This window comes from Nipponia nippon, unplaced genomic scaffold (assembly GCF_047370975.1).
Source record: "Nipponia nippon isolate SJK-2023a ecotype South Korea unplaced genomic scaffold, ASM4737097v1 scaffold_1, whole genome shotgun sequence".
Lineage (NCBI taxonomy): Eukaryota > Metazoa > Chordata > Aves > Pelecaniformes > Threskiornithidae > Nipponia > Nipponia nippon.
The window spans coordinates 161,466,870-161,493,018 of record NW_028262290.1 but is presented as its reverse complement, the minus strand read 5'-3'; the positions used below and the strand labels follow the sequence as shown (position 1 = coordinate 161,493,018).

General features: G+C 42.1%; 1 protein-coding gene across 1 annotated transcript; it reads right to left on the bottom strand.

Annotated features, from left to right (window-relative positions):
• Positions 1-2,756: 2,756 nt before the first annotated feature.
• LOC104021776 (chymotrypsin-like elastase family member 1) lies at positions 2,757-7,551 on the bottom strand. Its single transcript, XM_009475377.2, has 7 exons — positions 7,444-7,551; positions 7,187-7,296; positions 6,277-6,408; positions 5,464-5,600; positions 5,172-5,317; positions 3,555-3,704; positions 2,757-2,834 (listed from the first exon to the last, which is right to left on the bottom strand). Exons 2-7 carry the CDS (start codon positions 7,210-7,212, stop codon positions 2,808-2,810), a joined length of 618 nt encoding a protein of 205 aa, XP_009473652.2. The 5' UTR covers positions 7,213-7,296; positions 7,444-7,551; the 3' UTR covers positions 2,757-2,807.
• Between the last annotated feature and the right edge of the window lie 18,598 nt (positions 7,552-26,149).

Here is a 26,149-nt window from a genome sequence, read left to right as displayed (position 1 = left end):
CATGGCCCATGCACCGAGCACACAGAGTCAGACCCCCAGCCCAGGCATCAGGCACTGCCAAACCACCAGGCACTGTGATACTTCACTTCTCAGCATCTGAGTAATTTTTGGAAGTGGTTTGAAGGCTCTCTTTAAAAATCTAATCTCCCAAAGCCTTTGATCTGTGTCTTTTTAATTCCTTCTGAAACACAAAGGGAAATGTTTGAGCATAGTCAGGCCAAGATCTCAGACGCCAGCGTGCTCCTGTCACTTGGCTCCTAAGTGAACTTTTAAGGAACATTACTCCACCACTGAGCCGAACAGATCTAGAATCCTTCAGGAGAAGTTAAATATTTGAACTTGATATTGCAGCAGAAATCACACATGCTGTCTTAAAAGGAGCAAGAACCATTCAGTAATATTAAAGGGCAGGAAAGCTGAGATCTGGGTTTTTTTTAACTTGTCAGAAGAGGAAAATTGCCAAACTACTGAGCACCCAGGAGACACTGCCAAGTGCAGTCCAATAAAGCAGAGAGCTAAAAATACAGCTGGAACTCCACTCCTTTTACGAGCCTTAAAGAAAGCGCTGCTGCTTTCATTTTCGTTTGCGCTTGCCGTAATAAGGAAGATTTATCTGTTTGCAAATTGGACCTCAGGATAAGGGCAGCGAAAAGCAGCTCCTGTGTGTCATTTTTTATCTTTGTGTCTGCAAACAAACACGAAGGACAGAGTGCAAGGCTGTGTACATGCCATTTTATCGTTCTTGGCCCACAAAACTTCTTTAGCAGTCGGCGATAACGGTATGGGATACTCCTTCAGTTTGCCAATGCCCTCTAGTGGCTTTTGGAGAAAAGAAATGTGCATTCCCAAAAAAGAGAGGCTTTCGCAAAAATAGTGTTATGCCCTAGGTGTGTGCAGGCTTTAGGAGAGATGAGGCATAGATAGTTTAAAATGGAAAAAGAGCTAAATCAAAATCCTTCATTCATAAATGCTCATCCTCTACAGAGAAAAAGGGGGAGAGGGAAGGCTGTGGGATTCCCCGTGTATTCCTAGAAGATGGCTTTGTAGTTCCTCAAAAGACAAATCTTGCTTCAGTGTGCACGTACGTCTCCCTCTCTTCCCCCTTCCCTCCCTTTACTGACCCTGCTGTGTGTCTAATAGGAACACGGCTTTTATTTGGCAATGTTATACACTGCAGACAGGCTTGCCCAGCTGGCTGGAGTCCAGGCCCCTGCATGCCTAACAGCGCAGGGGATTGTTTTACACTGAATTTATTGCTTCCTTACTAGAAAAGCACCCTCCAGAAATGCCCTTTTCTATGTACTTAGTCTTAGAAAATGAATTAAGAAAATAATCATCCTGCACAGTGTGAATTTAAGAATGTTAGATGGATCGTGCTTTCTATGGGTTGAGTTTGCCAATACACTTGAGGCAGATGCCCTCTGTATGAGTAGCACTGTATTGAAGCTGTTTGTTTAGGAATACAAAGAGAACCCAGTTCTACAAGCAAAACCTCTGCTGGCTGCAGTTGAATAGAATGGAATGGAATAGAATAGAGTAGAGTAGAGTAGAGTAGAGTAGAGTAGAGTAGAGTAGAGTAGGATAGGATAGGATAGGATAGGATAGGATAGGATAGGATAGGATAGGATAGGATAGGATAGGATAGGATAGGATAGGATAGGATATTTCAGTTGGAAGGGACCTACAATGATCATCTAGTCCCACTGCCTGACCAATGCAGGGCTGGCCAAGTTAAAGCACGTTGTTAAGGGCACTGTCCAAATGCCTCTTAAACACTGACAGGCTTGGGGCATCGACCACCTCTCTAGGAAGCCTGTTCCAGTGTTTGACCACCCTCTCGGTAAAAAAAGGCCTCCTAATGTCCAGGCTGAACCTCCCCCGGCACAGCTTTGAACCATTCCCATGCATCCTATCTCTGGATCCCAGGGAGAAGAGCTCAGCACCTCCCTCTCCACGTCCCCTCCTCAGGAAGCTGCAGGGAGCGATGAGGCCGCCCCTCAGCCTCCTTTTCTCCAAACCAGACAAGCCCACAGCCCTCAGGCGCTCCTCACGGGACATTCCTTCCAGCCCTTTCACCAGCTTTGTTGCCCTCCTCTGGAGGCATTCAAGGACCTTCACATCCTTAAGCGGTGGGGCCCAGAACTGCACCCAGCACGCCAGGTGAGGCCGCACCAGCGCTGAGTACAGCAGGATAATCCCCTCTTTTGACGGCTGGCTATGCTGTGTTTGGTGCACCCCGGGATGGGCTTTGCCCCCTTGGCTGCCAAGGCACACTGCTGGCTCCCATCGAGCCTGCTGCCGACCAGGACCCCCAGATCCCCTTCTGCAGGGCTGCTCTCCAGCCACTCCTCTCCCAGTTTATACTTATGCCCCGCAGTGTCACACCATTGCTCTGCTCCCACTGACCTGCAAGCACCGAGCTGACCACCTTTGCCTCTGGTGGGGTTATTCCTAAGGAATCCCTCAGAAAGAAAAACGCATCATAGTTTGGGTTTGGTGCCAAAGTGACAGCCCTGAAGAGCCATGCTCACTGCCCACAGCCCAGCCCCAAGTTAAGGCTTATATTTTCATTACAGGCTGTGGCATTTGCTGGAGCCTCCTTCCCTGCTGAGCGGTCTGAGCCGGTGCCTAAGGCCAGGCAGACACAGCAACAGGTCACTGGTTGAAATCTCTGATGCTTTATTATATTCTTAGCTAAACCTTACTATTAATAGCCCAAAGAGGTGTAGAAGGGATGAGAGGAGGGTTAATGAGCAGAGATACTTCGTTGTAGCTCTTCTCATACTCATGCACCAGCCGATCCTTCTCTACAAACCCCCGTTATTCGTTGTAGTCTGGAAAACAAAAAAAGAGGTGAATTCAGCAAAGGGCCAGAATAACGCACGTCTCCATCCCATGTAAGTCCTCTGAAGAAGGGCTTGTTCCCAGCTGGGCCAGGGGACTGCTCTAACAACCTGTTCTCACCCAGAAAGGTTTATGGCCTGCAGTAGCCTCCCTCTTCCTTGCAGTGATTTAAAAATACCTCTCCCCATCTTTCTTTCCAGCAGGCCCCACGGTTTACAGCGGCATTTCCACAAAACCATCCCTTGTGCCTGGGAAACGGCTGCTTCTTGTGCCAGACATTATTTCTGGGAGCAAAGAGCTCATTGCTCGCTCCCAAATGTAAAGCTGAGAGTGCATAGTGTGGCACCGCAGGACTTGAACTTGTAGAGATGCTTTACGTTTGCTGCATAATTTCTTCAGTGGTTTCCTGCAGTAAGGTTTTGTCTGGGTGAATGGCAATGATCATTTTTTGGACACAGAGCCCAGCTCCTGCCTGGCTTGAATTTTGTCCGTGGTCCTCAGCAGAGCATTTCAGCTCCAAGGCAGCAGCTCCTTCCTTACAATTGTTTGACTACACCAAAAGTAGCACCAAATATCCTGATTTTAGACCTCCCCAGCTCTCCCAGTTCAACTCCTAATGGTTTAATAAATGAAAGGCTCCAATTCCTCTGGCACTCCCTTGCCTTCATGGGAGATACATCAGGTTCCCTCGCAGGCACTAAGCAACTTACACTGTAGATCCAGTCCACGTAGGCTGACACACGTGTGAAAACTGTTGGCTTCTGGTAGGTGTTACAGTAAGGAACTAGCCCAAAACTGACAATGCCATGGACTTCCCAGTGATTGTCTCTGTAGCAGCTGAGAGGGCCCCCAGAGTCCCCCTGGATCAGAGGAAGGAGAGGAACATATTAAGCCCAATTATCTGAGCAATTTAGGAATGACTGGATAGGATTAAGGAGCACCAGTTAGTTAACCACTGTCCTGAACATGAAAATAAATGTTTGTGCTGCTTTCTTTGCAAAGGGCTGACCGCTGCCCAGCCGCATGGCAGCAGAGACCGACCAGCACCTCCCAAGATGTTGCAAAGATCAGACCCACAATTTATTACCTCAGTCTACACGCATATACACACATATACACATATACACATACCCACCCCAGCAAGGGCTGAAACCCTCATTTCCCACCACCATTGCAACTAGTCCAGTGCACACTGCACGACATGCAGTCCTTCCCAGCAAGGTCCACCTGCACAGCATCTCTTAAAAAATCAGCTACAAGGAACCAGGTAGAAGGGAAACGCTGCTCCCCTTGTTCTTTGCAAACAAGTATATTCAAAGGGTCCCGGGAAGTTAAGGTAAAAAAGAAAGCAACTTGAGTTAAAAGATATGAGAAGATAACAGCTTTTGCTTGGCTCAGATCCCAATTTGTAACAAGGTTCTACCATAATTAAACCACACCAAAAAATACACTAAATATATGTAGACCTGTAATTATACTATACCTGTAATTGTACTGTGTATAATTGTATAACCTGTTTTTTTCTATATGGTTCTATATTATATTTATATATTTACATAATCAAATATCCTACGTGTTTGTTCATTTTTTTCAAAGGCTCTGCATGGTTGCTTTTGCCAGAAGCCACCTCTGTAGTGAAGGGAATACAGGCAGAGGTAATGTGTATCCCCTGTCTTCACACACCAAACCTCCTTGCCTTGACTCAGGGGCCACCTGGAGCTCCTGGGATGAAGGGGACCTCACAGCATCTTCCTTTTCCACCTAACCTCGGCCAGATGGTGAAACTTGGATGTAACCAAAGCTTGAAGCAACCTCTGCTGTCCATGTAAGCAGAGCGGCTGGGGAGGAGAAGGGTGACAAGCAGGGCAAAAGCGTGGGGGAGCACTGCCTGGTCCAGGGTGCAACATGACAGCAACATGGGAGGAGTGGTAGGACTTCCCTGAAGCTTCATCCTTTGGATGAGGGCAGAGGGGACTGCCAAAGTCCTAACCCCTTCCCCAGGATCTGGTCAATGGGACATGCTGCTGGAAGGAAGGGCAAATCTCCCCTCCAAAATGAGAGGGGAGAGATGCACTCTGAGGATTTGGAGGTTCCCTCTCTGCTGGGTGCTCTTTGGGAAATTGAGGAATCTGCTTTAGAAGATACTCAGAAGAAAAACAGTGAAGGGGCCAGAATTTATAGGAGAGCTACTGCAGGTGGAGAAATAGCAAAACCGGGTCCCAGCTGAAGGAGCAGCAATGGTTACTCACTGAAAGAACAGCAAGGTCAGATAGGAAGGAAAGAGAAAGAGGGGAGCTTGAAAATCCTCTGATAATAACAGATCTTACACTGCATCCAGACCTCACGCCGTCTCCACCTGCACAGATCATAGTGACTTTTGCTTGAGATCCCCACCAGTTACTCTGGGAGCAGATCTCATGGTCGACCACCGGCAGCATCACCTCCTGCAGTCTGTCCGCGCTGCTGCCACCCGCTAGCAGAGAAAGGGTGAGATTTTGGTCCAGGAGCTCCAGTGGTTGAGGAAGGAAGCCCGCACCCTGCCTCGGGCAGCCTTAACTGCACGGTGGTCCCTCTGAAACCAGGAGGGACCCTCAACACTCCTCCTCCCCCCTTACTTACCACTAACCAATCCCCATCCGGTAATATAGCAGGGATAGTTATTGGGCAAAATTACTCCTTCAGGTGGAAGCATTCCCAGCTCAACAAACCCATTGTCATAGGCAGGAGAACTGAGGAGCAGCAGGGCAATGTCATAGCTGAAATGGGAAACAGATAAAAGACCCTTTACTGAAAATCCTGGATTACTCATAAACCAGATGTCCGCACTCACATTTCGTCACTTATACAGGTCTATAGCCTGTGGCATGATGATAGACAAGCACCTTGCAAACATAATGAATTAATCCTTATAGCTATCACAGGCGACAGGAAAAGATGAGGAATTAAGAGAGAAGAGGCCATGGTACAGACTGATAAAAGGCTCCCAAAAATCTCCTACAAAAATCCCAAAAATCTCCTACTCCTTCGGAGGCACCCAACCTCAGAGTGAATTTCAGTGGACCCTGGGTGGACAGGCATGCCTCCGAGGGGGGATTTAAGACAGTCCCTCAGCATTTCCTTGTTGGCTTCCCTTCATCCGATGCAAACAGTGGTGTGACTGCGGGCAAGCCCCTGAATCTGCTGTACATCCTGGATCTGTCTGTGAGGCCCATCTTTCCCCCGTCTTGGGCAAACCAGGATTGAGGTCATCCACATAGACACCGTGTAACACGTCCAAGAGAGGAGGTCATTTGGGAAATCTCCATCGCGTCATCTTCCAGTGCTTCCCACAAATCCAACCCCACTGGGAACCGGACTCAATATACACATAAACACATGCGGGACAGGGTGCTAAGTACCATTCAACCATCTGATGACATTCAAAATAATTACCCATTGGCAATGTCATAGGGATTCCAGCCATCGTGAATGAAGACTCTGTCCACACCAATATAGTACTCGGTGCCATCCACGTTCAAGAGACTGTGCTCACCCAGAGCCACTCGGTAGGTTGCTCCTGGTGGCCTGAAAATGAATCACAGGGTAATTAATGTAAAAACTACTCCCCACCACTAGCTTTGCAGTGTAATTCCTGCACCACTGAGACCTTCCACCAATGTAACAATTTCTAAAGCACCTTCCACCGGAGGATTTTCAATGGACGGTAGCTAAATGGTCTTATGAATTAGGCAAATGCTGCCTGCAGTTTGCTGGCGAAGCGAGTGAAGGTGCAGCATCAGCTAACACAGTGCTGACCTTGGTCTTGAACGAGAACGTTCATTTTGCATCTCTGCATCTATCTGAAACAGAGCGTGAAGGATCAGCTTGTTGCACTTTATTGTAAGTACATTCACTAAAGGCATGAGTAATTAAAGAGGCGTGTTCGCTTATTGGTGTCACGCTGTATCGTTTAGGCGGTGCATGTTAGACATGCTGCCGAGCAAATTGTACAACATGGCCCGTGAGCTACAAAACATGCCTTTCACCCAATCTTTCCATCTCTGTGCAGGTTTCTCAAGATGGAAACCCATTCAAAATGCTCACATTCATGCAAATGCACCTCCTCTTATGCAAATCAGAAATCAGCTTGATTTCCACTCCCAGGAAGTCAGCAATTACTGTGTAAAATCAAGGCTAAAGCAAACAGAGTTTTCCAGTTCCCTTGATTAAGTGCGCAGAGGGATGTCCAGCTGTGCAAGGAACGGCACCAGTGGGGCGCTCAGAGGGTGAGAAGGGTCTGGCTCCTGCCTGCAGCAAGAATGAGGAGCAGAACAGGAGTTTTAATGCTTTTTATCCTACTTACATGCTGAGGCAATGGGCTGCGGTCATGACCCATTTGCTGCCGATAAGGGTTCCACCGCAGATGTGAGAGTAGAAAGTCGGGGAGTCAGCATAGGCAATTTGAAGTGATACCTGGATCAAACGACAACATATTTTGCACCCAAGCTATGCCGTGCCTCTGCAGAAACAGCATGTGTGGCTTCGGACAGTGGAAGCTGTCATTTTCCCACTGTTTTTTTAAGTATAAGGCTTTTTTCAAGTATAAGACACCAGCATTACCTGCCACTTCCAGCTGTTTTGTTGAGCCTCGTGGCCTCCAATTACTCGGCCTGTCAGCCCATCCTTCTGAAAAGCATCCCTGAGGGGACTTCCAGAGATTGCCCCTAACCACACAAAAAAACGGAGTGCAGTTTGTCATGCGGATTCCTAAAGAGCGCCAGCCATCGCGGGTTACTGCCAGTGACAAACCTGTGCTGCGCAGGGCAGCCAGCCAAGCGAGTCTGAAATCAAGTGACTGAGACTTGCACATGGTGACACTGTGATCGCTCTCCATCCTGGAGGCTGTCTTTAAAGCCTCCGTGGTTGAAAAATAGCATAAACAGGCTTCAAGGGGCAAAGCTCATATAAATTGACTTCTGTTCCTGCGGTCTGTGCAGCCCCATAACTGCCAGGCAGTTGTGCACCAACCTAAACCCCCTTTATTTCAGGGTGCAGGTTTCCTCTCCCCTCCCTCAGAGCTCCACCAGATCTTTTTCATGGAGATCTTGTTACCGCAATAGAGAAAAACCCTTCCAGACAGAATAATTGTGTCCACATAAGGTTTTGCCCTAGTGCAGTAACTGCAGAGAAAAAAATTGTTATGCTCTAATCTGCACCACTTAGTCAGAGTTTGAGAGGCTCAGCCTTCCCCAGCTCAAACATTTCAATTGCAACTTACCCAGGCAGCTGAGAAGAACCAGATACTGAAGCATCTTTAATGAGCTGGTAGCATTTTTCCAAGAGAATTTCTTTTTATACTGAAATATCTGATAAGAAGCTGTATCTAAGTTTGTGATTAATACAATTTATCTATATACATAACTCATTTAACCGATCAAAAATGTTCTCCATGTAGAAAAAAAGGGGGAGCAGCTACTTGCTCAAGGTAGAGCCCAAGGTTACACAAACACCTCCACACTGCATAGCTCCCACAGGGCCATGAAACAGAAAAAAACTGATAAATTTGGAGAGCGCTCAGATCAAGTCGAAAACAAAACAATGCAAACCCAAGCTCAACAAGCCAACACTTCAGACCAGTAATTGTTGATGCACATGTTGTATTCCCTTGTTAGAAATTTATCTGTCAGTCCAGCTGTCTGCTACTCCATGTAACATGAACTGATCTTTGTCTGATAAAAAACTGATAAAAAGAGCAATAGCAAACAGGGAGAAGCACTGAGGGTGGTTCAACCTTGGCTGAACACGTTAAATCAACCTTGGCTGGACATGCTGATCTTTTTTTAGGATCCTTTTCTGTTCCCTCTTCCCTGCTGAATGAGTTTTCCTCTGCCTGTGCCAAAATGCTGGCTCTCAGTGGCAGGAGGGGAGGTAGGGAGCTGGGCTATGGCCAGTGGGGAAAAAAGGGAATGGTGCAGCTGGCAAAGACACGTGCTATGTCTGAGGAATGGAAAAGGTCCCAGAATCACAGAATAGCTGAGGTTGGAAGGGACCTCTAGAGATCATCTCGTCTAACGCCCCTCCTCAAGCAGGGCTACCTAGAGCTGGTTGCCCAGGACCATGTCCAGGCAGCTTTTGAGTATCTCCAAGGACTGAGATTCCACAACCTCCCTGGGCAGCCTGTGCCAGTGCTCAAGCACCCTCACAGTAGAAAAGTGTTCCCTGCTGTTCAGAGGGAACCTCCTGTGTTTCAATTTGTTCCCATGGCCTCTGGTCCTGTCACTGGGCACCACTGGTAAGAGCCTGACTCTCTTTCACACCCTCCCTTCAGGTATTTATATACATTGACGAGATCCCCCTGAGCCTTCTCTCCTCCAGGCTGAACAGTCCTGGCTCTCTCAGCCTTTCCTGATGGGAAAGGTGCTCCAGCCCCTTCATCATCTTTGTGGCCCTTTTCTGGACTCTCTCCAGTATGTCCATGTCTCTCTTGTACTGGGGAGCCCAGAACTGGACCCAGTACTCCAGATGTGGCCCCACCAGTGCTGAGTAGAGGGGTATGATCACGTCCCTCGACCTGGTGGCCATGCTTTGCCTAATGCAGCCCAGGATACCATTTGCCTTCTTTGCCACAAGGGCAGACTGCTGGCTCATGTTCAACTTGGTGTCTACCAGGACCCCCAGGTCCTCTTCTGCCACACTGCTTTCCAGCAGCTTGGGACCGGCAGTAGGTAGGGGAGGCACCAGGCAATATTGCCAAGACCTGCATCCCATCTTTGACAGTGGCCTTCATGTAGCACTTTAGAAGAAAATGTAGAAGCCTTTGTAATGGATAACCTTGTTCTAGGAGGAAGTATGTTTTGGTTTTTTTATATCCCCATTAACTGCAGTCCCCTAACCATTTTATACTTGTGGAGCGTGATGATTTATATCCCTTTAGTGGTTTAAGGCATCTATCTAGGAGCATAGGAGATGCACAGGTTCTTCAGTTAAATGTAAAATACAGCCCTGCTTTACATATCTAGTGAGGAAGAAAACAAGAAGTGCCTGTAGCTGGTGGAAACCCAGAGACTTGTTTCCATGATCAGAGGAAATCCCCTTGGGACACACAGACCATCAACGGGTGGGCAGTAAAGCTCACCTTGAACTTTAACTGAAGCCAGAGAGCAGTTGTCAAGTAAAAAAGGAAGAGTTAAGGAAATGAACTGGAGAAGATAGCAAGGCTCATCCTCCCAGGTATGCTAATGGGATCCACTATCCATGGAATGGATACGGTAGGACTAGGACCTTTTCCATATCATCCCAACAGTCCTCTTTAACAAATTCTTTCCATTTTATTGGAAGCTATAAAAAGTTCAGTGTGATATTTCAGCATGGAGACTGTCTTTAAGTCATTGAACACTTTTTCCCCCTTACATCATAGATCATTTTTAGCTTCCAGTTAGTTTTGGCTAGGAGGTCAGAAAGTGGCCTCCTAGCCAAACGGTCTCTTTACTCACTTTCACTACATTCGTCATCCCTGTTAGACCTGGCAAACTCACTTATTTTCTATTGCTAATTTATTTTTCCAAAGACATTATGTGTTCCCTACATACAATTTTGTTGAAGAACATTGTTATCTGTTTATTCTCCTTTTGGACATCATGCCATTTAGCTTGAGTAATTGTTTGTCCATAATCTGTACTCTACAGAAATGCACATGGTATCATACTCATTTTGCAGCTGAGTGGCTTTGATGTTGAGATGTGTTGTAATGCCCAAAGGAGAAATAAATTACACCGAGGCTCATGAATTACAGCTGTTTTCAGAATTCCTCTGCTTCAGACATTGTCTTAGTGTAGAGCTCTTGAGGGACTGTCTGTGTTTTGCTCTGGGCTCTACACACATGGTTTGTGGAAGAGGTGAACCTACAGGACATATGTGAATGGAGAGAGGGGAGTTTGAGCATTGGGACTGGGAAGCTGTTCCATGTACAAGCCCTTGCCAGGGTGAAAAAACTTGAATTTAGGAGTTAGGACTTTGACTGTAAGGGAAGAAAATGAAAAAACATGGAGACTGGCATTAATGGCAATAAGAAGGCTGATTAGTTTTTGGTATCACAGCATTACCATGGAGCTCCAATTGCGAAGCTTGGCTTGAGGTGCTGAAGTCTAGAGCTGCCATCCAAAACACAACACCTCACCTACTGCTAAATTTCAGAGGCTCATAACCCTCCAGGGGCTATGAAATCTGTTTCAAAACATGCACAGTCCAGGAATCGGAGTCCAGGACTCTTCCTCTCTGAAGGACCATCTCAAGCCAGGACCATCTCAAGCCAGAGCCATCTCAGGGTTTCTCACAAATATAGGCAAAAATGAATTTCTGTGCTCCAAGTCTTTACCAGTAAACAAAATGGGATATCTTTCACATCACAAAGCCAACTCAAGTGGCCCTGTTTGTGTCCATACGGCAAAACTCTTTAAGAGTCTAAAACAGAGAGGTCTTGTCCATGCTGCCTATGGAGCATGGTCTCTCATTCATACTAACTTTCCAAACCATGCGCAAGAGTTGCTATGGGGAGCACGGTCTGGCGCAAACCAGTGTTATGCTAGACTGTGCTAACATTTAACTGTACAGAAAAAAACAGGACAACATCTGGGTTGGTGCTCCAGCACTGTTTAGTTAATTGATGTTCTAGTGTTGTTTAGTTAATTAGTGATCTAGCACTGTTTAGTTAATTAGTATATAGCCTTTTTGTCCTTCTCAGAGCATCAGAATTAAATATTTTGATGACAGCAGCATTTTCTGGGTGAGTAGATTATTTTAGGAGTGATGGGAAAGATAAAGGGAGGTTGTGAGGGGTAGGATGGGTGGTGGGGAAAGATTCCAGGACTAGTCGTACAAGCAAATAAGGAGATTTGGGTGGACTTGATGAGATCTGTTAGGAGCTACTGAGCACAAAATTGAGGACATAGTCATCTTTCAGGGAGGTCCTAAAGCACAAACTGACTTCCAGACATTGGGAGGGTTTACTGTGCATGTTTATTGTGCAGCTTTGTTTGCTCTGCTCTTGCAGGCTTTTCCTAAGCATCTGCTATCACCCATAGTCACTAGGATACTGGCTAGATGGATCTTTCGCATGACACAGTTCAGCCCTACATATATCTTTATTTATTGACTATGTTTCTAGAAACAAAAGCCTGAGATTTATTTTTGCAGTGCAAATGGCAAGGTTTCTTCTTTATAGCAGCAATTCAACATAACATCTCTATTCAGGATAGTATTAAGCACATTGTTAACTTAAATATGTGCTAATGTAAAGCACATGCTCCTCAACAGAGATGGTTTTAAATGTATTAAGCAGGACTAGAGAAGACTCCTTCCCATGCACACAGAGTATTTAATTTTTCATTATTTTTTTATGAATATTCCTTCTCTTCCATAGCTGAGTTTGAGTTGATCGACACACTAGTAGACCCATGAATATTCCTAGCTTATCGCCATTTGGCAACAGGTTAGGACAACATGACCTTTTTTACTTAAGTAAAAAAGTCTAAGGATACACTACCCTGAAGACTGACAAAACCTTGATCTAATGTACAGTTCTTAATAAATATACTACAGTGGCCTTAATCATCAATAAATGAGGATAAAGGAACAAATTACTTCACTTTTTCCTCCTTTTTCTATTGCTACAGGATGAAGCCTTTATTTCAGTATGAGTACTCTTGAGCTTTAGAAAGGGATGCATGACATGAAGTGGCTAATTTGTCAGACCACACTGTTAATCTCTGTATCTGGAAGCATATCTTTGAAGGTTCATCTAAAATATATCCGACTCAAAAGAAATTCTTAGCAAGAAGGAAACATAAAATCAGTAAATGAGAAACCTTTACATTTCAACACTGGAAATCATAAAATGACATGAGGTAATGCCTGCATATTCACTTTAATGATAAAAGTGTTTATTAAATTAAGGTCAGTCTCACGAAATACATGCACTTAATGCATATTCACTGATGTTTGATGGAAAGGCAAGTGACTGAGTAACACTAGAGTGAAAGGGTTAAAGCCAAGATAGACAAAGCCACTGCCTCAAAATGCCTCCTGAAAGAATTAAAGCCTAGGGGCAAGGAGGATATTGTAAATATCTTAGTCACTTAACTAAACAAAAGAAAGGCCTTTGTGATTTAGAGAGTAGTTAGAATGGTTGTAACATAAGGGATAATCCCATCTCAGACAACTCTGAGGGAGTTGTCCTTGGGAGAACAAATGCATAAAAGAATGACAACAGCAGCCTTGAAGGACACCGTTTATGTGATCCTAGCACTGAGTTTGTGCAGAAGCAAAGGTCAATCAGCGAACACAGTGAAGAAGACTACGAGCCTTCATCTGAAGACCCCCAAAGACCACTTGAAGACCACCACGGGAGATGACTGCGCATGCAGATCGTACATTTGCATATGTTAATAAATTCCAGGTGGTCTCATGTTTATGTAAATGAATTCTCAGAAATCCTGTGAATATGTATGACTTTATAGTAGATAATCTCTGAAAGTCTACCAAATCGGTGGAGCACTTAGGGTGGAAAATCCCCAGTGCTGCCCAGTGCTGCAATAAAGGATACCTGCTTAATAGTATTTTCGTTGCTATTGAGTTTCATTTCAGGGACTCTCCGAATATTCCGTTTCTCCCTTGGGGAGATTCGGACTGTGAAAAGAAGCATCCGTGAATTTTTGTATCAAGAGTTAGTATACACATGCATGAAAAATGCTAACTGATAAATTTATTAGGCATCTGAGGTGCAGGTAAGTTATAATGCACAAAACTCTACTCTGCAAGTGGTTTTTAAAGAAGTTTGATATACAGACTGTTGAGGGTACGTGGAATGTGAGAGCGTCTGCTTCATAAACGTTGTAAGATCAAGAACCTTTTTAGTTCAGAGGGGATAACAAGTAAAAGGGAAAGGGATAAACAAAACACAGAGACACAAACCTGGTAGACAAGGGATAACTAAGCTGATGACGAAGACCAAAAGTCTCCAGACCATAACTGATGGGCCATGAAGGAACTACGGGCAGGGCTGTGGAGAGAGCTAACCTGGGTGGTGCAACTGATAAGAAGGGAAAAAGAAGATGAACTTGAGGATTTGGGGTATTCAAGGGGGCTGTGCAGGACAAGCAAGCTGGACTAGCTGGCAAGTAGGAGATCATATAGCAGGTATGAGGGCCCAGTGTTCCCACTAAGGGTGCAGCAGACTGGGCTCCAGCAGCTGGGCAGGAGAAATCTCAGGTGCTGGAGGCTGCTGGAGATGGCAGGTCTTACAATGTCCTTAACACGGACTACTGCATGTGATGGTCTTACTGGTTTTATTTAAAACCCTTCTACACCATCCAGGCAGGTAAAGGATGTTTAAAATTGATAAATCCAATTTACTGCCACTTTAGGGTTCTTTCAGTCTGAGCAAATAACATAATTGGCTGCAAGAGAGAGAGTCTGATATTCACTGTCTTTTAAATTGAACCTTCTTTATAATACAGCTATGATAAATGCAATGTCCCCTGTTGGTGAACCTAAAGTTCTCCCTTGCTGAACACACACAGACTTTATCGTTCATGTTTGAGTCATCTTATTCTTTTCTTAAACAGTTGTCTTTTCATGTGATTCTTCTAAAAATGAAAACTTTGATTTTATGTTAATTAGTAAGTCTAAAATACATATTTAGTCAACATTTTTTATTTCTAGTGTTTACTGACATCTCTAATAGCTAAACATTTTGTATTAAGATCTTATTTTTAGGTTTTAATTGCTGCTTATGCCTTTTCTAAAATCTTCATGAATCTTTGGATAACTTGGAGAGACCGTCAAAACCTAGTTAAAAAAAAAAACAGTTAATAATAAATTAAAAGCTGTTTTTCTCATGACGCAATTCAAAGTTTTGTGAATGAGTTACATCATGACAAACTTCTGTCACCTCCACATATCTCTTATCCTTTAAGTCACTGAAAGCAAGTTTGAAACCTTCAAGAGATACAGAAAAAATAGTGGTTTACCACCTGTATAGCTTCTTGAGGTCAATCTGAGATTCAAACAGCACAACAGATATCTGATATCACAACAGATTTAGAGTGAAAATAGGATATCCCAGAAAACATTAAGATAATGAACATGTGTGACCCATGGTACAATTTGTTTCCATCTAGACAATTAATGTGCACGTTGTGTTAGGAAACCCCCAAAAAAGAGGGCTTCAAGGAAAAATTTTTGCTGGGTAATAAGGCCCTATGCACTTTGGATCCTGGTCCAGTTTGCAAGTAAGGTGCCAAACACTTGGTGGGCTCACACTGCCCAGGGCTGGGAAACGAGGGCTAACACGCTCGCAGCCCCTGTGGTCCTGGGAAAGGAGCCTGTCATGTCGCTGTGCTTTTCAGAGCCCTGACACAGCTCCTGGGGACTGCAGGGTACTGCCTCAGTACACATTTTATTTGGAGAGTAAACCGGTACATAAGGACCAATGAACTGGGAGATAGAATCATAGAATCGTTTAGGTTGGAAAAGACCCTTGAGATCATCAAGTCCAACCATTAACCCAGCACTGCCAAGCCCACCACTAAACCATGGCCCTAAGCACCACGTCTACCCGGCTTTTAAATACCTCCAGGGATGGGGACTCAACCACTGCCCTGGGCAGCCTATGCCAGTGCCCAAGTACTCTTTCCATGAAGAAGTTTTTCCTAATATCCAACCTAAACCTCCCCTGGCACAACTTGAGGCTGTTTCTTCTTGTCCTATCGCTTGTTACTTGGGAGAAGAGACCGACCCCCACCTCGCTACAGCCTCCTTTCAGGCAGTTGTAGAGAGCAATGAGGTCTCCCCTCAGCCTCCTCTTCTCCAGGCTGAACAACCCCAGCTCCCTCAGCCGCTCCTCATAAGCCTTGTGCTCCAGACCCTTCACCAGCTTCGTTGCCCTTCTCTGGCCACGCTCCAGCACCTCGATGTCCTTCTTGTAGTGAGGGGCCCAACACTGAACACAGCACTCGAGGTGCCGCCTCACCAGGGCCGAGTACAGGAGCAGATGAGCAACAACAGCTAACGCCCTACTTTTTTCTAACTCTTCAGCATCTGACAACATCCAGTTTACTTTTGCTAATTGTTTTAGTTGAATTCTGGCCTTGGTGGTCTGTTTTAAGTATCACATGGTGTTCGGCCGTTGCCAAAATACTTTCAATGCTTTCCTGCTAAGAAAATATAAATCACACGAATTACAGCAATCTCCCTTCATATGCTAGTGATCATATCATATCTTGCACTGTCGTATTACAAAAGGCTAATGCAAAACCAGATTGTTAACAGATTGTGAAATAAACCTCAGTACTTCCATTTATAGCACACACCCAATATAGCATAAAAAACCCACTGAACATATAGCTGCATTTTTTTTTTCCAGCTGAATTCCTACAGGCAGGTTTTTAGGATCTCATAATACAGAGGAATTTATATGTGAAATCTTTATATTAGAACAACATATTAGTGACAAACTAGATGGAATATATGGATCAAAAGTTCTTATAATTAAAACACCTGTAAAAGCTTTTCAGCTTGTCTGAACATTGAGCACAGAAGATCCGAAAGGGAAACCATCGCCCATGTTACAGGCAAAGATAAAATTTCCAGGAATAACGTTTTACAACTGGGTGCTGTCAATGTGACAACATGTTTCCTCAGTGCAGTATGAAGAATTTGGATGATTCACCTTTTAATTATTCAAAACACTGCTAAGCAAATCAAGGTCAAAGGGCTCCTTTAAGTAGCAAAACATGTTACCCATTTTAATATGTTAAATAATTGATGATTGATTTTGAGCATTCATATAGCTCTATTAAAATCATTAAGTACACATATCCATGCAGGGGAAGCATGTAATTAAATATTTTGCTGGATCAGGACCAGAGTGTTCAGCTAGTTGTAATTTCACACTGCTATTTCCCAATATTGATTTGACTATAGTGAAAATCTTGGGAAAGGAGAAAAATGTCAACAATTCATATTGCTTATGCACGTCACAGAATTCGAAGAGCAAGTCTTGAGACATAATGTCCTTTTTATCTACTTTTAACAGCAGAGTAGCTTGATCTTGCCTCCAGATTCTGCAGAACATTCAGTACATAATTCAACCTCTTCTTTCAGTTTTTTAAGTAACTGTCATGCTAGTAAGCAGTTTACTGAAATTCACAGTTTTCATAACTCTTAAGAGTTACGGGTGTGATTTTCTACATGCAAATAAACTGTATACTTTAGAAAAATTAGTTTATGAAGCCTTATAAATACCGGTATTCCTAACTCCACTGAAATCAATTGAAAAGTTTAGTATTAATGACCTCAGACTCTCACCCAGTGTGTTTACTGGAAAAGTCCACTTTGACCTTAAGTAAAGAGGAAAAAGTACAAAATAAGTAGCCCACATTCTGTCTTTTTCAGTCCTTACTCAACATGGAAAAAAGTAGTAAACACATTCCTATATAAGTATTTTAATAAGCTTATTAATTTACTTTCAAAGCTTTTAGTTTAAAGTTAAGAAGAAAATGCTATTCATTGGGGAGAAAAAAACAGGTAAAAACCCAAAGCAGGAGTCTATTAGCAATTTATAGCAGGAAGGAATGTGTATGAAAAGATCTTAATGAATTCTGACCTCATTTTTTGCCATTTCTACAAATACACTGAGAGCATTTTCTACACTGTGTATGCCTGTAGTAGCCATTAAACAGTAGTTCTGTAATGTCTTTAGCTCATTTTGGCCCTCTTGAAAACAAGGACAAAACTCCTTTAATAATTTTTCTGCTGTTCTTACACCCTGTTGCACAGCTTCCTTCTTCTCATCTGGATTACTGTAACATTAAATTCCATATGGCATTTCCTAGTTTATCAAATAGCGACTAATATAAAGCAATATGCAGCTTTGTCTATAAATTCTGACTACCCCATATGTAAACACAGTGGTTATGCATTTGTTTTTCTAAGTATCTCATAAATCACACTGTTTCCCAGACCAGAAATGAATCCCCTTAAACTGCTACTATTTGCATATCTGTTCGATAGCTAATCTCATCCTACTCCAGGTCTCACAAGCATGGCAGTTTTCAGAAGTGCTACATTTTCCTTTAGTTTTAAAATGAAAATACGTTTTAAAAGAATGGTTAGATATCAATATTCTGTTTCTAGATGTGCTGTCAAGATGTACATTTGTGCTTTTGCTGTACATAAATTCACACACTCAAAACTGACAAACTTTTATCTCAGTAGTATGCACAGGGGATACATATAAGTTACTCTTCTCTGTTTTCCCTCATTTCTTCTTTCTCATGTCATTCACACTGGTGTAATAAGAAGGCACACACCCTACAATATCTGTTTCTCTCAATATCAGAACTTCTGGAAAAATACTTATGGCTTCAAAGCAAGAGATGTAGGAATATACATACAAAAACATATCTTAAATAATGGGATTTCAGCCAATTTCAGGAAACTCAACATAAAGAGCAGAAAAAAGCAGAGTTCCCCCACTTGTGGATGCTGAGATGGTGGCTGAGTATTCATAACTTGGAGATGCCCATCTAGTTTAGTTTCAATTAACTGTGTTCGCAGTGCCTAGCATTTCAGCCAAACCAAGAAAAGCATCTCAGACGATAGCAGTTGACAAACGTTGTGTACTTGGATGCACAGCAGAGTGACTTTTGACTGAGGATCAGAATTTCTGTTGCTGAGAAGTTGCAGGTATGCTCTCATCCAGAAGGACAACCAACACAAGCACCAGCACCGTTGAAAAGGGACAGCAGAGCCTGGGATGGTGATTCTGGCCTGAAACAACTACAAGAAGATGTGGAAGGAAGGGCAGGGATCTTGGACTCACTGGATACCCTGAAAACAGAAGAAGGTCCTTGGCCAAGAGTAGGATCAGCTGAAACTCTACTGGCAAAGCCCACTTGGCAAGGGTCCTGAGTGCACCAGTGGGTGCTGCAACCCCATCCTCACCCTCCCTGGGTGTTCAGCTGCCTGTGTTCAGGGTCAGCTCTGATATAGTGGAGCTGTAGCCTTGGATCAGACTTTCATGGAAACTGCTACGTTGTGAGAAAATGCTGAGTGAGGAAAAAAAAAATGAGAAGCCTCATCTGGGTCCATACCCATTGGGCCTGCTGCTCAAGTCCTTGCTCGTGGTCCTTGCTTGAGCTACACTGCTTAGGACACAATTCCCCATCCCTTCTTCCCCCACTCCCCATTTCATGGTCATCAGCTTTAAACAGATCAGTACTTTCACTAGCGTGTTTGAAGCTCTTGGCAAGTCACTCACTGATAAACTTGATGCTAAATGCTGCTGGCTGGTAAAGAAGATGGGAACCTTGCAGTACCTTATTTATTGATATTATAGCACTGATATTACCTGTTACGATGTGTGGTTGATGGATCTTCTTCATATAGGGCTTCAGGATATTCCCAAGCATGACAAACTTAGAGTTTTCAGATCACTGGGATGAACCTTCCAACCAAGCAAGGAGGCAACCATAACTATTAACTAGAGTAGCAAAGATAATTCGAAAGGCATTCTGCTATATCCTTTCTCTGTGTTTGCCGTTGATAAAGAAAATCCCAGACTTTCTGCAGAAGCGACATATTCGTGCTGATCAAGTGATAAAGTGATCAGGAGAGTTGGTACACTGACCAGCTTCATGTTCTGCATCTTTGATATCGCACAGTCCAAGTCAAAGCCAGAACTCCAGAGGTTTAGTTGGCTCAAAGGGAACTTTTCTACATTTATCTTGAGGCCCAGAGCTCCTTCTACGCCAAGAACTAAACAGCACCCGAGCAAAGGGCTTGGCATTTCCTTCTGTTGTCTGTATTGTGAAACTGCACCGTTCCTGGTGTGGTTTTGCCCCATGTCAGCCACCACAGTCTCAGACAATTCCTGGTCACATTTTAGTGCATAATACAGGCCAGGAACGGTTCCAATAGGCAACTGGAATGCACGCACTCTGGTTTAGAGGTGAAAGATTTTAATCACACGGACATGAGCCATGTCTTGCCAGTTGGACTCGGGAACAAAGAACAGGTACCACTCATTTGATTTACTAATAGACTCAGAATGAATTTATTTGTCATCAGCAACTCTGTCCAGATGCCTCATTTTTAAGCCTGCTGCTGATGCAAAGTGAAGCAGTTACTGTTTTCACCCTAAAGTTTCTGACAAACAGTATTACCTTTTTGAAAAGTCTGGATGCTGAGGCAGCAGTGGTACATTGTTGTCCCCCTGGAGAATAACGGGATGACTCACTGAAAGCGCTGAATCAAATTAGTCTTTTGCAGAGCGTAAGAACTTGGTTTAGGCATTCAAAAGGACTCTACAAAAGGTGCTGTACTTGACAATTAAATGAAAATGCACAGGAAAACCTCAAGAGAGGAGCCAACCTACCTTACAGACATCCCTACAGGTAGAAGTCTTTGACAGAGACAAAGCATTGCTCAGGAATGTAGTCTTAACCCAAACAATGGAAGGAATGGCTAAGTTCACCAGAGCAGAAAAATCAGTTCCATAAGTTATAAAAAGTCTGTCAGAAAAGTTGTGGTCATGAGGCACACGAAGAGCCAAAGTCCAAGAGGATTTAGACAAATCTGAATCATATTGTTGATAGCTCTCTGGCCTCAGTCACTGCTCTTTCTAGCTTTGTTAAAGTATCTCAGAGCTTGATTAGATTGTCCCACACACCTACCTGAAAAGAATAGAAGGCAATCAATCTTCTCAACTGGAAGTTTCTATATTTACCTATATAAAACACCACAAAAAAGAAAAGTATTTTTAGAAAAAGGGAATTTTGAAATATTTGCAGTAAGCATACCTCTGTATACAAACCTATAAACAAGTGTATGAATTTCTTCAGATAGATGTTGAATTTATTTTATAATATATTGGTGGATGTATAGGTTTTCTCATACATATGCCATCCTTTAATTTACAGCTTCACAGTTCTTACAGTTTTACAGATCATGTGCTTGCCAGTTCTGATGCACAGATTAATGCAAAATCAACCATTTAAAAAAAGAGACAAACCAGGTGCCAACCATGTAAACTCTGCTCCTGAAGGAGGAAGTTAGTCCTGGAAGACAATGAGTTTCTTTACTTTTCCCCAAGTACCACAACTATTGCATTGAATCATGACTGTTTAAGTACCTCACTTCTGCTTATATGCTTAGACGAAGAGTGCTTCTGCAATTAATGAAGTACTTTTGTTTAGGTGCTGAATGAATTTAAACTCTGTCAATAGTATGCGCTGCTGGAAACCTGCCAATTCAAGTCTCTCTCTGGGACACAGCTGCTTACATTTCTCCAAACTTCTACCTTAATGTCAAAGTTGATGCTCTCACTCCCACCCTGAAATCCTAGCAAAACCACGAGCTCTACTAAATGCACAATGTTCCCTTTATGAAAGAGTAAGAGAATAGATGGGTTGTGTCAGATGTTAACTATGTTGGTTAACACAATTCACAAAGCTACACCTGTACTATGGTGATGGTGACAAATAAAATAGTGAAGAGCAATACTGATAAAGAACAGCATTTCATTTAACAACTGAGGTCTTGAAAGAACCCCTTTGAGCAACTGGCAAGGATAATTTATAATTAGAATAGCATCCAGCATTAGGGTATTGGCTCATGTGCTCTCCAGTTACGGGTACTTACGTCGCTCAAAACTGATGATCGGGCAAGCTCCATCAGCTGTGCCAAGGCCAAGGTTACGTATATGATTGAGCTGCTCTAACAGCTTGTTGCTACAAAAAAAAGTGACTTGTTATCGCTCTGTTCCTGGCAACAAGGTCCTCACTTGCCTTAAGCTTTGGAACTTTTCCTCTCACATGGTAAAATGATTTGATTCTCTAACTCCGGGAAAATATATTCATATTTTTGCTGGTTATTTCTTTGTCATTTTAGAAAGCTGAATCAGGCAGGTATAGAATTGGATGATTTTCAGAACCTGTGCAAAGAAGCAGGTGAGACCATGTGGCAAGAAGCAAGGCAGGAGGAAGAGCCGGACCTTCCCATTTCAGCACAGCAAGTGCCCAAATCTGTATCATAAAGTTAGATGTCAATGTTCAGAAGTAAAAAAAATTGCACATCTACATAATGAACATTTTATTAAGTTTTTCATTCAGTGCTGCAAAGACAGTCCAGCGCATGCTGAAAGCTCTGTGCCATCTACTCTCTATTGTGCCTTCACATATTTAATACATTCCAGTTGCTTATGCCTGCAGAGACCTACTCTGAGCAATCAAGTCGTAAAGAAATCACTAAATACTTAAGTTAAAGAGATTCTAGTTACAAACAATTTGGGTTTGTGTATTCGACATTATGCAGTAAAAGGAAAAAAAAAAAACCACCTTCTTGCTATCAGGTAGATTATATAGTCCAAATTAGTTTTGTTTAATTGTATTTTAGTTTTGTTTAATTGTATTTTGATGTATCATTTACAGACACATATCAGATGTAATCTCTCATTTTAAAGCCAAATGCCAAAAAGGTCTGAAGCCAAAAAGTAGACTAAGAACTACCTGGACTTATATATACAACTGGAAAATGGGTAAAACCCCAAATTTGTAGAAGATAGAGGTCATGTGTATAACATAAATGTGTAGAAAATGTTTTGAGATCCCCAAAACAAATAGGTGCCTTTTATGGTATGTTACAGGACATATTTGAATTCTCTTACTGACTACATTATAGAAAAACATCTTGGGCAGAATCCTGGCTCACTGAAATAACTTAAGCCAGGATTTGTCTCCTAATGTTTGCAGATGGAGGACTATGTACAATCAAGGCTCTTGTGTGAAGTATCTGCAGTGGATATATTCAAATCAACATACTTCTATTTGGAGTACTCTGTTTCACTATATATATAGCTTTCCCCATCTTCATGCTCCAGTACTTTCCAAAAGAAGTCTTGACCTATTAAGAAGTTTGTATTTTTACCAGCTCTAACTTACAGGCAAATCTGAAAACAGTAGTTTCATTTCTGTGCACATGAAGAAATAAAATTTAACAAACTGAGCCTTAAAGCAGTCACATAAACTGCATGGAGGTTCTGCAGCTCTGCTCTGAAAATCCAAAATCCACAAATATTCCTTTGCATGGCTTACCAGCAGTAGAGTCCTTTGCAGTAGTTATATCCAGGTTCCAAAAATAATCATGTTTCTTCACCATTTCAAAGAAAAATGCAGTTTTATCAAGGTTACCACTTCTTCTCAGCAAATCAACTCATCTTTCCAGGGCTGAAAAGTTACCTAAAAATTATAAAGCAATAAAGTACATTTTATCCCTACCTTACAATAACTCAGATGCTTTCAAAACTGGCAAAATTTAAATATTGACTTAAATCATGCAGAGGTTTTTTGTTTTGTTTTGGGGCCTGTAATTAATAAGATACAGGAATACTGCTTATCTCTTGGGAAGAGGGTAACGTTTTTAAAAGAAAAAATGGCAGAGCCACAGAGCCGAAAAGAATTCAAATGCTGCTAACATTTCCAGCTTCTTGAAGTAGAAAGCTCTTCCAGAAAACTTCAGATCTGTTAATATTCTATATGTGACACTACAGAAAGTCCTGAGAAATCCTGGATTTTATGCAGAAGGGGAAAATTTTGTAGGTGAAATTAAGAAAACAGAGTTTTCACATTTTCATAAGTTAGTTTTTTAAAACTTAAAGTGGAAATCTGAAGAAACACACAATCTTCAAGCTTATTTAATGTTATATACCTGGTGATTTTTCCACAACATTCTGGTAAAGGTTTATTGTTTGTTCATACTTCTGTTTCCTGAACTCATGATCTGCCATCATCTAGAAGATAAAAACTTGTAAAAATAAAAGAAGATGCACAAATAAAAAGCCCTACATATGAACTGGCATTAAACAATATTCCAAGTTTAGTTATTTTAAATATTATCAGAATACATAATAAAAGAACTAACAATTACCATACCAAAAAGCATGTGTGACATTCACATTTTCTAGGAAGAGAGAGGTCCAAACCCATCATTAGGTGTCACACTGTAATGGATGGAGCAATGTCACCACTTTGGCATACAATTGCCCACAAAAAGCAAACATTTCTGCTATTTTCATACGTGTGTATAGAGTGAATTTTTCTCCTGTCCTACAAAGGCTATATTTGGGGGCTACAGATCTCTGATTTTCATCATTCCATTACTTTACTCCTTTTCTAGGACTTTTTCTGGAAAAAAAATTGTGACGCCAACCTATCATGCCAGCAATTTTGTTACTAGTACTTTCCTGTAAAAATAGCGTGCTGGAGTGTAGACTGGGAAAACAGTTATTGGATCTTGACAATCAATCATCCAAATCAAAATAAGCCAACTTCAGTATTATCTGAGAAAATAAGAAGTAATTAAAAACGAAGTATTTAGATAACAATTTTAAATAAGTGGCAAGAGCCTCTTATTTTCTCTCTACTGAGTTCTATCACAGAAGACAGAAACAGAGTAGATCAATTTTTTCCAATGCAATTTCCATCGACTTTTATAATTAAACCGAAGACAGATTTCCCCATTAGCACAACTATTGCAGTATCCAAGTAATTATGAATAATCAGCAAAGGATATTCTTTACTGATTTTTCTTGTGCATCATTAATTATGTGAAGTGACAGGGCTAACATCATTTCTATTATGAATAAACAAATGGAGGAAACACGGAGGAAGCCAAATACAAATAATAATAAGATGGCCACTTTTGAAAATCAGTGTAATCCTGGAAAATGCTAATAGCACTTCTATTTAAATGAAATTGCATGTGCTTGCTAGACATTAAAGCTTGTAATATGCTGCGTATCGTTAGCTGTCAGTAAAAGCGTAGATGGAATTCCTATCTATCTAACTCAATGCTATTTTCTGCCAGTTAATGGCCCTGAGAATCAAACATTCACAAATGTAAATGGGAGTTTTTCCAAACCAATACTTTATGGGCTTTAAGAACTAGCTTTTACTGCGAGTAGAAAACCGTACCTGAGCAATTTTCTTTGTTATAAGTGTGACCTGATTTTACATTTGTAATATGATACTCTCTTCTGAGAATTTATTATATTACACATGAATTTTAAAATATTTTTCAATTTGATACATTTTATTGAATGGATAAATAAGTACAAAACCAACTAACATGGCTGTGTTTCCTTTTTGTGTTCGTGTTCTTTTTTGGCTCTTATACCATTCAAATGTCAGAAATACGATTTAAGAATTCACCCACAGTAATTCTATGGTTTTGAAAAATCACTAAATATTTCCTTTTCTATATTTTTGAGGACATAACACTAACAGAACAGTTTCTCTCACTTACCTTGTATATAGATACTATGAACGAGATGTTGGTTGAAATTTTAAAAAATACTTTCTTTACTGTCTGTTGGAGTGTATGTTAATGCAGTTTTATAGCTTTCAGTAGGTTGTATGTAGTCCTTCTGACTCAGATAGTGCTGGACATTAATCAGTGCTGCCAGCTTCTTCTGAGAAGAAATTGATCCTGGCTGCTCCAAAGGGACATGTTTCAGTGTTCTCTCTTGCATTTCAAAAGCCTGTAGCAATGATGAACAGTGTAAGAGAGATTCATGAAAACGAAATAACAATTGCAACAATTTCTGACAGTTTTTCAGAGCAGTTTCTTTCATGTCTGTGTGTTGTTTGGGCATCCACCTGAGGAGCAGACATCTGCCTTTAAATTGCCTTTTCTTCATCTGAAACAGAGAACTCAAAATTCAACTCTCCTACCACCAGATTTGTGTCCTAAAAGCCAGACTGGTATTAAAAGAGAAATTTCTTTCAGTCACTGCCCACTGAAGCTCTTTCATTTTTTATAAATAACGAATTAACGAGACTTGTGCAACCTGACCTGTGCCTGTGGGGAGGGCATGGCCATTGGACTATAATGTCAATATTTTTTTCTTCCAAGCGTGTTCCATACATAAGTGTGGATGACTGAGCATACAGTTAAATAACTAACCATCCATTGAAATATCGTGCCTCTTCCTAGTGGACAGATGGTTCTCCCCATCTCCTGGCTTGACCCTTGCCTCTCTTAACTTCACTTCAATGAAATCCTTTCTTAAAATGCTTCACTTCTCCAATGCAGTATATGGGGAGACTGATGGGGTCCTATGAATTCCTATGAATTCCACCACTGCAGTGACTACATCCCGATTTTAGCACTGCTTTTTATCAATGGATAATTCTCAATATATAAAATTTACCCTTTTTCAGTATGTCACCCCAGGGATTATGGACTTTAAACGGTGTCTGGGATGGTGCTG